The 14,589-nt window shown below is 42.9% G+C and overlaps 1 protein-coding gene across 4 annotated transcripts in view; it reads left to right on the forward strand.

The window, feature by feature from the left end:
* CNST (consortin, connexin sorting protein) overlaps positions 1 to 14,589 on the forward strand; it is an 89,844-nt gene that overhangs the window by 51,065 nt on the left and 24,190 nt on the right. For all 4 annotated transcript variants that reach the window (XM_061624641.1, XM_061624639.1, XM_061624640.1 and 1 more), the window contains 2 exons: positions 9,203 to 9,224; positions 9,368 to 9,464. In XM_061624641.1, coding sequence (XP_061480625.1) covers positions 9,203 to 9,224; positions 9,368 to 9,464 — 119 coding nt within the window. The remainder of the gene's footprint in view (positions 1 to 9,202; positions 9,225 to 9,367; positions 9,465 to 14,589) is intronic.

The raw sequence follows: 14,589 nt of genomic DNA on the forward strand, positions 1-14,589 counted from the left end.
CTGCTCAGTCAGATTCATTGTGAGTATTCCACCACTTGTGCTATTATTGTTACTGCTGCTTCATTGTCCTCTAGCCCCAATACTGGCACCACCTCAGTGGTGCAAAGAGCAAAGCCTCCTTGGAAGCTCCCAGGCCAGTCGTGGAGCGGAGCAGTTTAATCTGCTCATGGGGATGGGTATGATCCTGGCACACAGTTCATTTCACAGACAGCTGGCTTGAGGCAGCTGGAATGCTCACAGCTGCCAGTGTCAGTGGTGGTTCTGGCCGGCTGTGCCTGTGTAGTGGTCTTGGTAATGCACAAAAAGTTGCACTTGCATCCAAGATCAAAGTGTGGATTATATTTACTTGAGTAGAGACTGACCGGGAATTAAACAGCAGCTGGCTTCATGGGTGGCTGACAGAACATTCTGAGTACAAGGAGTTGGATGAAAGGCCTGAAGAGGACACAGTCATTAATTATCTGGGCAGTCTCCTCCTTACGTGTACCTATTACATATTGGGACATATTATACCTATTCTGTGTCTGTTACATTGGCTGCCTAATTATTTCCAGGCCAAATTCAATGTGCTAGGTATGGCATTTATTTATTTATTATTTTATTTATACCCCGCCCTTCCTTCCAGCAGGAGCCCAGGGTGGCAAACAGAAACACTAAAAGCACTTTAAAACATCATAAAAAGATCTTAAAATACATTAAAACAAAACAACGTTAAAAACATTAAAAAAGACTTTAAAAACATCTTTTAAAAAAGGAGTTAAAGATATTAAGACATATTAAAACCAATTCTAACACAGACACAGACTCTCAAGCTCTAAATGGTTTGGGACCACATTTCCTTAAGGATCACCTACACTTCTATGAGCCTATCCACGTATTAAGATCAACACTTAGTCTTAGTACAGAGGAACATGGGTGATGCCACCCCAATTTCAGTGATTACGGGCAGGGGGAAATATAGTCATGGGGAGGTGGTGAATTACCATAGAAGGCGAAGGCAAGGCAATCTGCGCCTTGTTCCTGGCTGCCACTCCTCCCATGGATGGGTTCCTCATTGCTCATCTGCTGTGCCCACTGACCTGTGTGTGTTGTTGTTTAATGCCAGATCAGTACATAATAAGACCATTCTCATTATGACTTGATTGTGGATGAAGGAGCCGATTTGGTGTGCATTACTGAGACCTGGGTGGGTGAGCTTGGAGGAGTTGATCTGACCCAACTTTGCCCACCTGGATACTCGGTGCAGCACCAGCACAGGCTGCAGGGACGGGGGGAGGAGTTGCTGTGGACTACAGAACTTCCATCTCTGTCACCAGGAAACCACTCTGTCTTGGAGCTGGTTGTGAGGGCCTGCACCTGGTGTTGGGCCGAGGAGACAGTAAACTAGGATTGCTGCTGGTGTACCATCCAACCAGCTGCCTGGCAGCTTCTCTGACTGAGCTGGTGGAGGTCATCTCAGCTGTGGCATTGGAGGAGCCCCAACCGATAGTGCTGGGTGATTTCAATGTCCATGCTGAGGCTGCCTCTAGAGTTCCGGCTTGGGACTTCATGGCCCCCATGATGACCATGGGGCTGTCTCAAGTTGTTATTGGCCCAACACATAGGTCAGGGCACACCCTCGACTTGGTTTTTGCTCCAGATGGAGGAAGGGGTGGTCTGGAGATAGGGGGAGTAGATGTCACCCCATTGTCATGGTCAGATCACTTCCTGGTGAAGTTTAGACTTATGGCTCCAATCCTTCCCTGCAGGGTGGTGGACAGATTAAGATGGTCCACCCCCGGAGCCTAATGGAATCCACTGGATTCCTGAATGCCCTGGGGGAGTTCCCAGTAGATAGAGCAGGTGACCCTGTTGAAGCTGTGGAACAGTGAGGCACATCGGGCTCTTGACACGGTTGCCCCCAAGCTTCCTCTCTGGCACTGTGGAGCCCGGCTTGCACCTTGGTACACCAGTGAACTAAGGGCAATGAAAAAGGCTGGACGATGGCTAGAGCACAAGTGGCAAAAGACTTGCTGTGAGGCTGATCGGGCACAAGTAAAACATCATAACCGTGCCTACTGTGTGGCGGTGAGGGCGGTGAAGAAGGCCCATGTCTCTGTCTCCATCGCATCCTCAGGTAGCTGTCCAGTGGAGCTTTTCTGTATTGTCATGGGTCTGTTGACATCAACTCCAGGAAATGGAGTCTTAGACCCTTCGGAGGCCCACTGTGAATTGTTTGCAAGGCACTTTGAGGGTAAAGTTGCTCGCCTCCATAGCAGTCTTGATGCCCCATCCATATCTACTGTAGTCCCCAATGAGATGTCCAGTACAACATCTGCTGCAGCTTCTTGGGAATGGTTTCAGTTGATGCGGCATGATGAGGTGGACAAGGTGCTTGCAATGATGCAGCTAGCAACGTGTCCTCCCGACCCTTGCCCTTCTTGACTTATTAAAGCTTGCCGAGGGGGTCTGACGAGTGGATCCAGGGTGGGGTCAATGCATCATTGAGGGAGGGAGTGGTTCCAGCCACCTTGAAAGAGGCAGTGATCGGACCACTCCTGAGAAAGCCCACCCTGGATCCATTGGTTTGTGACAACTACCGACCGGTTGCAAATACCCCCTTTTTAGGGAAGGTGATTGAGAGGGTTGTGGTGCAGCAACTGCAAGTACTCTTGGATGAAACAGATTATCTTGACCCATCCCAGTCTGTGTTCAGGCCTGGTTATGGGACTGAATCGGCCTTGGTCGCCCTGATGGATGACCTTTATCAGGAGAAGGACAGGGGAGCGTGACCCTGTTATTCTTACTTGATCTGTTAGCGGCTTTTGATACCATTGACCATGGTATCCTTTTGGGCAGATTTGGTGAGCTGACTATTGGAGGCACTGTTTTACAGTGGTTCCGATCCTATCTCCAGGGTCGCTCTCAGATAATAGCATTGGGTGACTGTCTTTCAGCCCCCTGGCAGCTGTGCTGTGGGGTGCCGTAGGGTACCATCTTTTCCCCCATGCTGTTTAACATCTATATGAAGCCCTTGGGAGTGATCATCAGGAGCTTTGGGGCGAGGTGTCAGTAGTATGCTGATGATACCTAGCTCTATTTCTCCATAACATCTGAATCGGGAGAGGCCGTGCAAGCCCTGGACTGCTGCCTGGACTCGATGGTGGGCTGGATGAGGGCCCATAAACTGAGTCTGAATCCTAGCAAGATGGAGGTGTTGTCGGTTGGTGGTTCCCGAGTTCGGATAATTGGTCCGTTGCCTGCTTTGGACGGAGTCGTACTCCCCCTGAAAGAGCAGGTCCGTAGCCTGGTACTCCTGGATCCATTTTTGTCGCAAGAGGCCCAGGTGACCTCAGTAGTTAGGAGTGCCTTTTACCAGCTCCGGCTGGTGAGACAGCTGCAGCCATTTCTGGGCCGGGATAGCCTGACCACTGTTGTCCACGCACTGGTAACCTCCAGGGTGGATTACTGTAATGTGCTTAATTGTAGGAAAATTCTTTCTCCATTGGGGTCTTTTGCTGGGGGTCCATGAATAAAAATTGAAGACACAGGCTTGAAGCAAAAAGGTAGGCCTTTATTCTTTACAAGCACATGCCAGCACATGCAGGGTCAGCCTCCAGAAACATCCAGGAGAGACTGCACTGAGACACTGTGTGCAAGCTCTTTTATACCGTAATATTACAAGATGTGACAGTAATTCACCAATCTTATGAGTCCTTGCCCACCCAACATCACAGTTCCTCCTCTCTACATTCATTCCAAGCCAATCAGAAAGAATTAGCTAACTCCCTTGGTGATTCCAATATTCTGTCCGTATCATAAATGTTACCATTGTCCTACTGTCTCTTCATGACTAATGAATTTTGGTTCTAGTTAGAACAGTTACTTCTGTGAATGTTTTCAAGCATACCCAGTACATCTATTGTTTCAGATGGGTCAGGCTGACTCAGGCACGCCTAAAAATATTTTGGACAAGTTCCCTGAGTTAATTTTGGGAACTTAACTCAGGGTGTTTGTGAATGTATGAGCACCTCCAGGTCTATTCCTTTTGCCATAGGAGTTCTTGTCCTATTTTCTCAGAAATCCCTTTTCCTTACTTATAAAATACATAGTTCAAGAGAAAGAATTTTATTTAATACACTGGAGCTCATTTTGAAGTCACACAGACAAAAAGAAAGAACTGGTTAACTAATATTTGTTTTTAGCCACTTAGATATATAGACAGACAAGCAGGCCACCCCAGATGTACCCTTTTCTTTATGGAAAGACACCTATAAAGTTATAAATTTAATACACTGTTATTTAAATCTTTACTAAAATTTATTTATTAAAACATTTGATTACTTATCCCCTAGATGGCATTCAAGAATCAAATACTGGAAATCCCTACTCATTTCCCAAAATTTGAACACTCCTTGATTCCGAACAATAGGTAATTAATTTTCTGCCTCGGCCAGGTCTTGGCAAAGAACACAAGAAGGTCTCTCTCTGACCGCCGCCATGGCAACAGGTTTTTGAGTTAAATATTAAGATCCAGGTTTTCTCTACAAGCTTGAATCTCAGGGCCCCATTAGGCCTGAAGTTCAATATTTAACTCCTCATGATTATAAAACATATAAAATTCCCAATTACTATGTGGGGCTGCCCTTGAGGTTGGTCCGGAAGCTGCACCTGGTGCAAAATGTGGCGGCGAGATTGCTCACTGGGGCAGGGTATTGCCAACATGTCACCCCGCTGCAGAAAGAATTGCACTGGCTGCCCATTTGCTACCGGGCCAAGTTCAAGGTTCTAGTTTTGGTGTACAAAGCCCTACTATACAGCTTGGGACCAGGATACCTGAAAGACCGTCTTACACCTTATATACCCAGTCGATCACTGCTCTCTGCAGGTGCGGGGCTCCTACAGATACCATCTTATCAGGACGTTCGTTCTGCACAATATAGGAAACGGACCTTTAGTGTGGCGGCACCTACCCTGTGGAATTCTCTCCCTTTGAATATTAGGCAGGCGCCATCTCTGCTATCTTCGGCGCCTTTTGAAGACTTTCCTCTTTCAACAAGCCTTTTAAGTTGAGACCTGTCCCAGTCTGCATCTGTGTTAGAATTGCTTAATATGTTTTTTAATAATGTTTATAACCCTTTTTTAAAGTTGTTTTTTTAATGCTGTTTTGTCTTAATGTATTTTAAGATCTGTTTTTATGATGTTTTAAAGTGTTTTTAGCACTTTGTTTGTCGCCCTGGGCTCCTGCTGGGAGGAAGGGTGGGATACAAATTAAATAATAAATAAATAAACACTGGCCCACCAGCAGGAGCCATTTGTGATGGCCCCACATCTTTGGATATCCCTCCTGAGGGAGATATGTATGACCTCATCACTGCTGGTCTGTAAATATATATATATATAAATATACATATACACACACATATACATATATATGAAGGCATGTTCAAGCTTGTGTTTGATGGAATTGTGCTGTACTTGACAAAATATTTAGCTGCTGCTTGGTTGTTGATTTTCTTTACATAACTACATTTTTAGTGTTCTAGTTAGTCTTTCAAGCTGCCTGTGCACTGAAAGACTGGTTAAAATCTTTAAATAAATAAATGTCTTCCCCTCCTCCCCATTGTATGGCAAACTAAGGCAGCCCTATACCCTTCGTGTCCCATAATCAGACACTCTGATGATAATTGATATGCCTTGCCTTGTGTCTTAAGTATTCTAGCTACTGTTGTAGTCTTTCTATGTTATATCTGATGGTACAATGTGCCTAACAGTATACACTGTGGGTTATTATTTATTTCATTTATGGATTGTTTCACATGAGACATCCCAAAGCAATTTACAATATAATAAGATATATAAACCAGCTACATATATAAAAACAGTAGCAGAACCTATGCAGAAGAATCCAAGTTCAGCTCCTAGGAAGAGATATTGGAGAGCCACTAGTCAGTGAGAGTCAACTGTACTGGGCGACATAACTTAATGATCTAATTTGGTATAAGGCAGCTTTACACATTCAAGGGAGAAAGGGTTGAGTACTGATTCTGCTGCCCCCGATACCAATGCTTGGAGTAGTAGACCACACCAAACAGGTAAGGGGATTGGGTGGAGTGGAGAGTCATTTTAGATTAGGCCAGGAGAGCTTGTGACATGTAAAAAGTGAGTTCACAGGAACCTTAGTCCTTCACAGGAGAAAGGTTGGTACAAACCCAACACATTCATGTTCTATAGGTCGTCTCCCCATTAGTTTCTTTTGTTCCCACATAATACCTTTTTCTATCTCCATGTCTTTGGCCCTTCCCTTCCTTATCACCTGCTACTGTTCTAGCCTTCCAGTATTCCTGTTAATTGCCATTCTCTAGCCCCCATACTTTACTGCGATGTCCTTCACTGTCAGTCACTTACTTGCTAAACCTTCCACCATCACCTTCTCTACTTTTATTTGTGCCACTTTACTACCGTCACTAACACCATCATATGCACCAAGTGTGGGAAACGTTTGGCCCTCAAGATGTTTCTAAACTTAAACTCTCATCATCCTTGGCCATTGGCTATGCTTGCTAGGCTGATGGGAGTTGTAGTTCAGCAACATCTAGAGGGCCAAAGTTACCCACACCTGACTTACACAAACACCAAAGTCACTTTTTAAACTTTAGCCTGTACTTAATGAGAGGTTCATCTTTAATTCTGTTTCTGGCTGCTCGAGAAAGCCTCATCTTCCCCATGTGAGGATTGTTAAAATGGATTAAGGGGGAATTATATACCCTATGCAGTTTTCAGAGTTCCATTCCTAATCACATGGCCACTAGCTTCTCTCTCTTCTGCTCACCTCCTGCGTTCCTCATCAAAAATTGTTTTGGAATGTTCACACTGGCCAAACATGTGCCCTAGGCATGGCTTGCCTTGTTTGGTGCTGCTGTGTTGACTGCTTTTATGAGGTAGACTTTCCAATGTACTTTCTGTGCATTAGAGTACTGTAGCATAATGTATAAGAGTGACTTAATATAAATCTCACATTGGCCACAAATTCACTAGGCAGGTTTCAAGCAAACCACTCTCAACCCCTATCTGCAGTATGGGGATAATACTGGTCTATAACAGGGATGTTGCAAAGTTTAATGACATAATGTATGTGAAATGCATGTTAATTGTTGTTGGTTTTGAAAAATCACAGTATCAAGTTTTGAGACTTCTCCAGTGGTCAGTGTACTAATTTTTAGCTTACTCTATTGTGGATTACCAACGTAATGTAGTGAACTTAGACAGGGGAGATGGGGTTAACCTCTCTGCTCTTCCATGAAGTTCATGGGCAGAGCAGTCCAAACCCCTTTGTGCCAGTTTGAACAGAGGTGTCCCTCCAGCCAGCTCTGCCAGCTTCATTGATCTCCTGCTGACCTGTGCCTGCAGAGTGATGCCAGTGTCATTCTACTGGTGCAGAGTTCTCCTTCCACGTGCAGGTTGGCAGAAGTGTCACTGCCAGTATCCACCCTGGTGGCAGCCAACAGAAAGCCCCAAAACAGGGTATTCTGAGAGCAAGGAGAGGGCAGAGATGAACGGCCAGACATCCACTGGAACCCAACCTGGCACCACTTCCATCACATGACAGCATGAAGTCCAATCTGGGCCCAATCACTGTGTCACCTCCAGGCTGGTGCATTGATGTGCCTGCCCTTGCACCCCAACCACCATGCACCATAGGGCGGCAGATGCAGCAGGTGCCCCGCCACTCCATTCAGCCTTGCCAGGCAGCAGCAATAATTAGGATTGCTCCCTAGGTACCTGGCTCAAGGTCACCATCTCATAAATTGACCAGTCTCACACCATTGTGAGGATAAAATAGCTGGGAGGGAGAAATCATGTATGCTGACTTGAGCTCCTTGGCTCCAAACTAGAAAATAAGTGAGAAAGCAAGTGAATCTGTGGGCAGCAGGCAGCATTATGTACAATGTACTTCAACTAATTGTGATAGGATCCAAGAGCTTGGTTGTGTTTACCATCTTCTACTTACCAGTCATAATACCTTGAAAATGATTGCTACAGGTCAGTAGTTGCATTTATCCGAGGCTCCAAAACCGAGAAGCTTATTTTTGTCATGCCCCAAGGATTGTTACCAGAACATTTCAGACACCCCTCCCAAAATATAATCTCTGTGCATTGCATTTAAAGCTGCTTGCTGCCGTTTTAAAAGTAGCTTGTCAAGTGTCATATTGGAGGGGAGGGGTCTTTGAGAGCCAATGTGGAATAGTGCCCAGATTGTTGCAGTTAGTCCAGGGAGACCTGGTCTCACATACCCTTTCGGCCATGAAACTTACTGGGTGATTCTAGGCCAGTACTTATCTCTCAACCTAAACTTTTTCACAGGATTGTTTGAGAATGTCACCGTGAGAGACTTGGTGGAAGGGCAATGTAAAAAGTAACAAGTAATAGTAAAATGAAGGTGTATGTGTGTCCGAAGCACTATTTTGTATGCAGAACTCACCGTGCAGCACTGGGCTGAATTCTGCACAAACCTTGTCTATGATTGGAATTGTTTGTGATTAAAATTTTAATATTCATATGCGTTTGTTTTTAAGCATTTTTGAGTTTATAATTTGTTTTTTTCTTGGCAATAGACTTTGGTAATATAAAGTATTCTATTTAAAAGATTGAGCTTTGCTGCAAATTGTTGAGATTTCTTCTTGTGCTTTTGAGATGTGTTGCTATTTCTGTGGAAGACAACAGGACAGGCTATTGAACAAAATGGGGGAAGTGAGTGTGCTGCATAAGTGGTGCAAAGTATCCGGAGAACCTTCTTTTTCACAGATTCGCATCCTAAGTCTTCTATTTTGCAAGGAAAACCCAAACAGGAAGAAGTAATATTCAATTAGTACTTTCAGGGATCTAAAAGCTGTAAATTCTTCTGAGTAGTCAATTTCAAGTTTGTGAAAGTTGATTTCAAGTTTGTGAAAGTATAAACACATGCTATAAAATTCACCACTTTTACTGGCTTCTGGACCATTAAGTAATAATTGGCATTTATAATGATGTTAGCATATGGTCTGGCTCTGTGCTTTAAAACTATGCTGGCACAGATAGTGTTTCAGTGTTGGAAACTTCTGTGCTAATATTAGAGCATGGAAAGAACTAATCTGATTTGTCATCTAGTTTTGATGACGGTTTTTGTGAAGAATATTTTGGTAAAAGCGGCTGTTTATTTTGTATTTTCTTTTTTTGGTTGCAGACCACTTGTCTCCAGAAGCAAGGTAAGCTGTGAAGTTTTTTTCTTGGCATAGTTTTACAGTTAAATGTGTGGGTATTCTCAAATATGCTAAACGCAACAGAGCTTCTCATAATATGTACTGCATGAAATAAAAACAAAATTCAATAATGCTATTCTGTTTTTCAGCTAATAAGTAAAGAAAAATCCTTGAAACCTGAGAGTTTCATAGGTTTAATGGTATCTGAAGATTTAAAGGAAAGAGGTGCTGCTCCATGCGAATCAGGTATCTCTCTTATAAATTATCTGAGTTAATTTTTTAAAACCACACATCAGTGTTTAGAAGACTTTAATTTAGAAAAGCAATAGCTAGACATTTTTCTAACAGAAGATTAGAAAGTAATTATGTTCTTGATGCCTTAGACTTTTCTTGGGAAAAAATCAGAATATATTGACAGTAACTTTAAATAATACATGTCATTTGCCCAACATTAAACACTGTCTATCCATCTTCTATACATCCACCACTGTTGATAAAATTGGCAAGGAAATAGAAAAGGAGGCTGAATGTGGCTGTAGTGCAGTCAGCTGCAGAGATGTTCTTTGTCTGGATATGTTCCTGCATGCTGTCTCCAGATTTTGGTCTACTCCTTGCTGGTGTGTGACATGCATCAGCTTAAGGGTTTAACAGACTGAGTCATTAGGAAGAGAAATCCTATACCAAGTGTGGGAGTAAGTCTCATTGTACTCACTGGACTTACTTCTGAGTAAACTTGTATAGGATTGCACTGTAAATCAATCACAGATTCCAACCACAACAGGGGGTAATTACCAAACAATAATGGCTTTCCATTTGTTAGGTACAATCAGTAGTATAGTGGCAAATTTAGAAGTGCAGGGTCTCTTCATGAGTCATGCCACCCTCACAGCCATGCCCCTCCACTTCTGTATTGCATTTGTCATGATAATAAAAAGTTGATAATAAAATTACGAATACATAATAAAATCAAAATATTTAACGTCTTATAGGTGATGTTTATTGCTTTGAGTTATAGAGAATTAAACATTAAGACTGTTGCCAGGAACACCACTTACAAATAGGCTACCACAGGATGTGGGGCATAGCATAAAATTAAAGAGAGTAGAGCTATTGCTTCTTCCACACACACACACACACACACACACCCCTCATGCTTATCCTGGAAAGTCAGTGCTATGTCCTGCTGATCCTGTTTGTTGCAGTCACACAATATTGATTTTCATACACACACACATACACGGATGCTGTTGTCTAATAACGGAGCATTCCTTAGTAGCAGGAAAAATATGCAAGGTGGCCAACCACACTCCCTATTGCACACACTGTCATCCTCACCCCCTCCTGTTTCTCAGATTCTGAAAGTCCAGTGTCATGATGCAAGTTCTCTGCCTCACACCTGAGCCACTTTCCCTTCACCAGCATGAGGTGTAACCTAGTGTTCTAAAGGCCAGCTTCCCCTCACCTCCTTTTCCCTCACTTCCAGTTTCTCTACTTTTGCCAGGCCACTTTTTTTTGTCTAGGCGTATCCATCTCCAGCCCTGCACTACCCATTGCACCCCTGTTCTCCAGCTTTCTCAGACAGATCTCATCAAGATAATCCTTCCTTCCTTCCAAACTAAGTCCCACCTCAGTCCTTTCTTCTGTTCTGCTCCAGATTTTCCTTCCTACATGATGTATGTGTACCTTCCCTTTGCCTCCTAATTGTATCCATCCCTTCTGGAATCTGCTCCAGTTTTCTCCTCCTGCCTTCCCTAGCCCTGGGGGAGCTGAATGGCTTGTTGCCGCTGCTTCCCTGCTTCTGGTGTGTAAAGGAGTATGTGTCCCTCCGAGCATCCTTGATAGAGGGACCCTTGAGGAAGCTGGCTCCAAAACAACCTCTGGGACAGTATCCCAGAGCAGTCCAGCAGGACTACATGGCTGGGTATACCTCCAAAGGGAAATGGTCAGTTCCCTCTGATCTTTAGGTGGAAGTGAGACCTGAACCTTTTCCGGTGAGCCTACGGAAGGGTCTGTTGATCCCAAAGTGCCCTAAAATCAAGTAAGTATGGAGCTTTTCTGAACACTTTAGAGTGAAATTGTCTTCATCTACACAAGTGAGTTGTGTTAGATAATTGTTGTTTAAAAGTGGCCCTCTGCTAGCTGTTTCTCTGTTGCTACTTTCAGCACAGCTAGTATACAAAGATGCAACATCTCCCTATGCTATCCTCCAATACTGCGATCATCCAAACAACATGGTGGTGTCAGCAAAGCAGTATAGTTAGTTCAGCAGAACAATGTATGAATCCTAATCAGTGAATTCACAAAAGTTTAGGAAAAGTTTCAGATGCTAAACAAAAGTTTAGGATCATATTTAATCACACACAACCTCTTAAGCCACTTTGACCCCTTTAGTAATATCTTGTTTCACTTCCTCATGGACTGCGTTCTTCAGGCCATCTCTTCATGCTAATGTTACCAGCGATTCAGTTATTTATATTTGTTTCATCACAGCAGATGTTATTCCCAAACAAGCTCTGAACTCCACACTGTGTGCACAAAGAGCTTTTGCTAGTCAGTGCATCCCCTTAGCATCCAGACCAGACCCCTGTTTTCTATGGAGGCCTAGTCCTAAACAGGAAGTTAGTGAGTGGAGCCCATAGGAGCAAGCAGCAGCACTGTTCTTTGTTGCACTGCAGGAAAAGTGGCTCTTAAAGTGCATTTTTATTTTTCTACTTGGAAAATGTCATAAGATCTTTTTGTTCTTAGAAATAATTATATTGTTCTGAGCAATCTTAATAGCCATGTCCTCGTGTGACCTTACAGGAAGGCAGTTTAATTTTTGTGGATGCTTTTCTACATATCTGTTGACCTAACTTACAAGAACATTTATCTAAATATGATGTGGAAACTGAGCCTAGCATTTTATGCCCTGAACTTTTTCCAGTTGAACTTTTTTTTTTACGCTAGGTATCTTTTTGCTTTGGTAGTGCTTTTCATTATGATTGTTGTTTTAAAAAATGGTCTTAAGCCACTTTGTGCCATGTGTGGGAGGTTAGTACAAGAGAAGGTGTGCTATCCAGTTTGGTGTTTGGTTGAAAGGAGATTTAAAACAAACTCCAAACACAACCTTCAGTTCACAGCATCACTCATTCTATGGCTCCAGGTTGAAATACATATTTTATGAGCATGTAGGGGATATATTAGAAGTAATTTGTGTGCATTTAAATTTAAAGCATGACATTTTTCAATTGAGCTGATTTTCTGAGAACAAATATGTAGCAATGCAAATATTTGGGATACATTAAATTAAGGATTAAAATATAACTCTGAATCATTATATATAAGCAAAAGTGTGCTTCAAATGTAATATGCCAATGCCATTCAGGCAGAATGCTGCAAATCTTCCTGATGTAAATCCTATACTTTATCACTAGCCTCAAGGAGACAGCCCTTAGAATGAAAAGGAGACTTAATCTCAGTGGCCATTTAATATTTGCTATCTCTGTTGTGGCTGCCTACAATGGTGCCTGTTACAATGTGGTTGCATCTATTAGGAGCTGACCAGCATAAATTCTTTTTTGTTTTAATGTATGTTTATTATGAGAGGGGTTGTACAATCTAATATATAATAAAACGTACAAGAATAAAAGTTACAGCTAAACTGTATGTGAACATATGTCTGCTATAAACAATGAAGCAGAGAATAATGCACTTTTTTAAGGAGTGAGATTGAGAGCCAGTGTGGTGTAGTGGTTAGAGTGTTGGATTATGACCTGGGAGACCAGGGTTTGGATCCCCACATAGCCAATGAGGCTCACTGGGTGACCTTGGGCCAGTCACTGCCTCTCTGCCTCAGAGGAAGGCAATGGTAAACCCCTCTGAATACCGCTTACCATGAAAACCCTATTCATAGGGTTGCCATAAGCCAGAATCGACTTGAAGGCAGGCCATTTTCATTTTCAAGGAGTGAGATATAGCACCGCCAGTTTTTGTCAATGGTCATAGCAAGGTAAGCAATGGACCCTATACTTTTCCCTTCTCTAGAGTGGCCATTGGCCAGATAGGCGACACATAAATTAAATTATTATTATTATTCTCTGAATCATATCATTCCAAAAATACAGGTCCTTGGAGTTTGTTACTGCACTGTTCACTATTAGCAAATGTAAGAAGTGACCTCCTCAGATGTGCTTTTCTTCATTATTCTCTATTGAGATGGCTTTGATACGTCAGCCCCTCCATAAGGACAAGCTGCCACACCTCCCAGCACCAGTCCCCAATTGTAAACATCGAATTAGAGCACCAGTGTTCTATTTCCAGTTTGGCTGCTGCCATCAGAAGAAAGATCCACTCTTTATAAATTAAGCCTTGAATTTCTGTTGGAGTGATGGACAATTCTGGATTTGATGGGATAATGTGAACAATAGTTGGGACTTATTCAAACACTATAGTCCAAAAGGCTGCCATGACCAGGCACACCCACCACATAGAGAAGTACGTCCCCTGCCTGTGGCATTATCTCCAGCAATTAGACAATAATTCTGCTCTGTTTTAATGATGTGCAATACCTTCAAAGTACCACCTTTAAGAGACACTCTTTCACATGCATCAATATGGTGGGGACCAAGGCCTCTCCCACTGCCTATTCCAGCAAGTAATGTCTATTTGTGTACCAAGATCATCCTCCCAAACCAATTTAGTCCCAGGGTCAACCCTGGGTCAATAGAATTATATTGTTTGTATCAGCTTGCTGTTGTAATATCTTGGAAAAATGAAAAAAGAGGAATTTGCAAATAAACAAGCCCAGTCCACAACAGTTTGAAGTTGGCTTGTTTTGAAACTGGTTAGAGTTTGTGATAAACCATGATCCCTGGTCACACACAAAAATAAATTGAGATTCAGAGGAACTGAAAGTCAATGCTGGTGAAGTCCTTCCTCAGTCGCACAGGGGGAGCACATGAACCCATAACTTCACTCTGACTCATTTCCTCTCTTGCATATAGCACTAAACTATAGTTTACCATTATGGGTCCAGCAGTCCTTGTTTTTAGCTTTTATATAAGCATAGTTTTGTAGAATCAATCAGCTATTATGGCTACAGTGGCATCCTATGCTTGACAAAGATCTCTCTCAGTGATCGAGGAAAGGAGTAGAAGGACCTGTTGGAGGAGTGATGATAGGTGTTCTCCTACACTTGATACTAATGGATGCTCTACCACTGTCCCCAATAGTCTGGTGGTTCTACTGTTGAATGTCAGGTTGGTCCATAATAAAACCGTGCTGATTCATGATTTGATCATGGATGAACAGGCCGACCTGGTGAGACATGGGTGGGGGAGCTGGGCACTCCAGATTTGACTCAGATCTGCCCATCTGAGTACTTGGTATGACA

This window comes from Rhineura floridana, chromosome 4, assembly GCF_030035675.1.
Source record: "Rhineura floridana isolate rRhiFlo1 chromosome 4, rRhiFlo1.hap2, whole genome shotgun sequence".
In the NCBI taxonomy this organism is placed as follows: domain Eukaryota; kingdom Metazoa; phylum Chordata; class Lepidosauria; order Squamata; family Rhineuridae; genus Rhineura; species Rhineura floridana.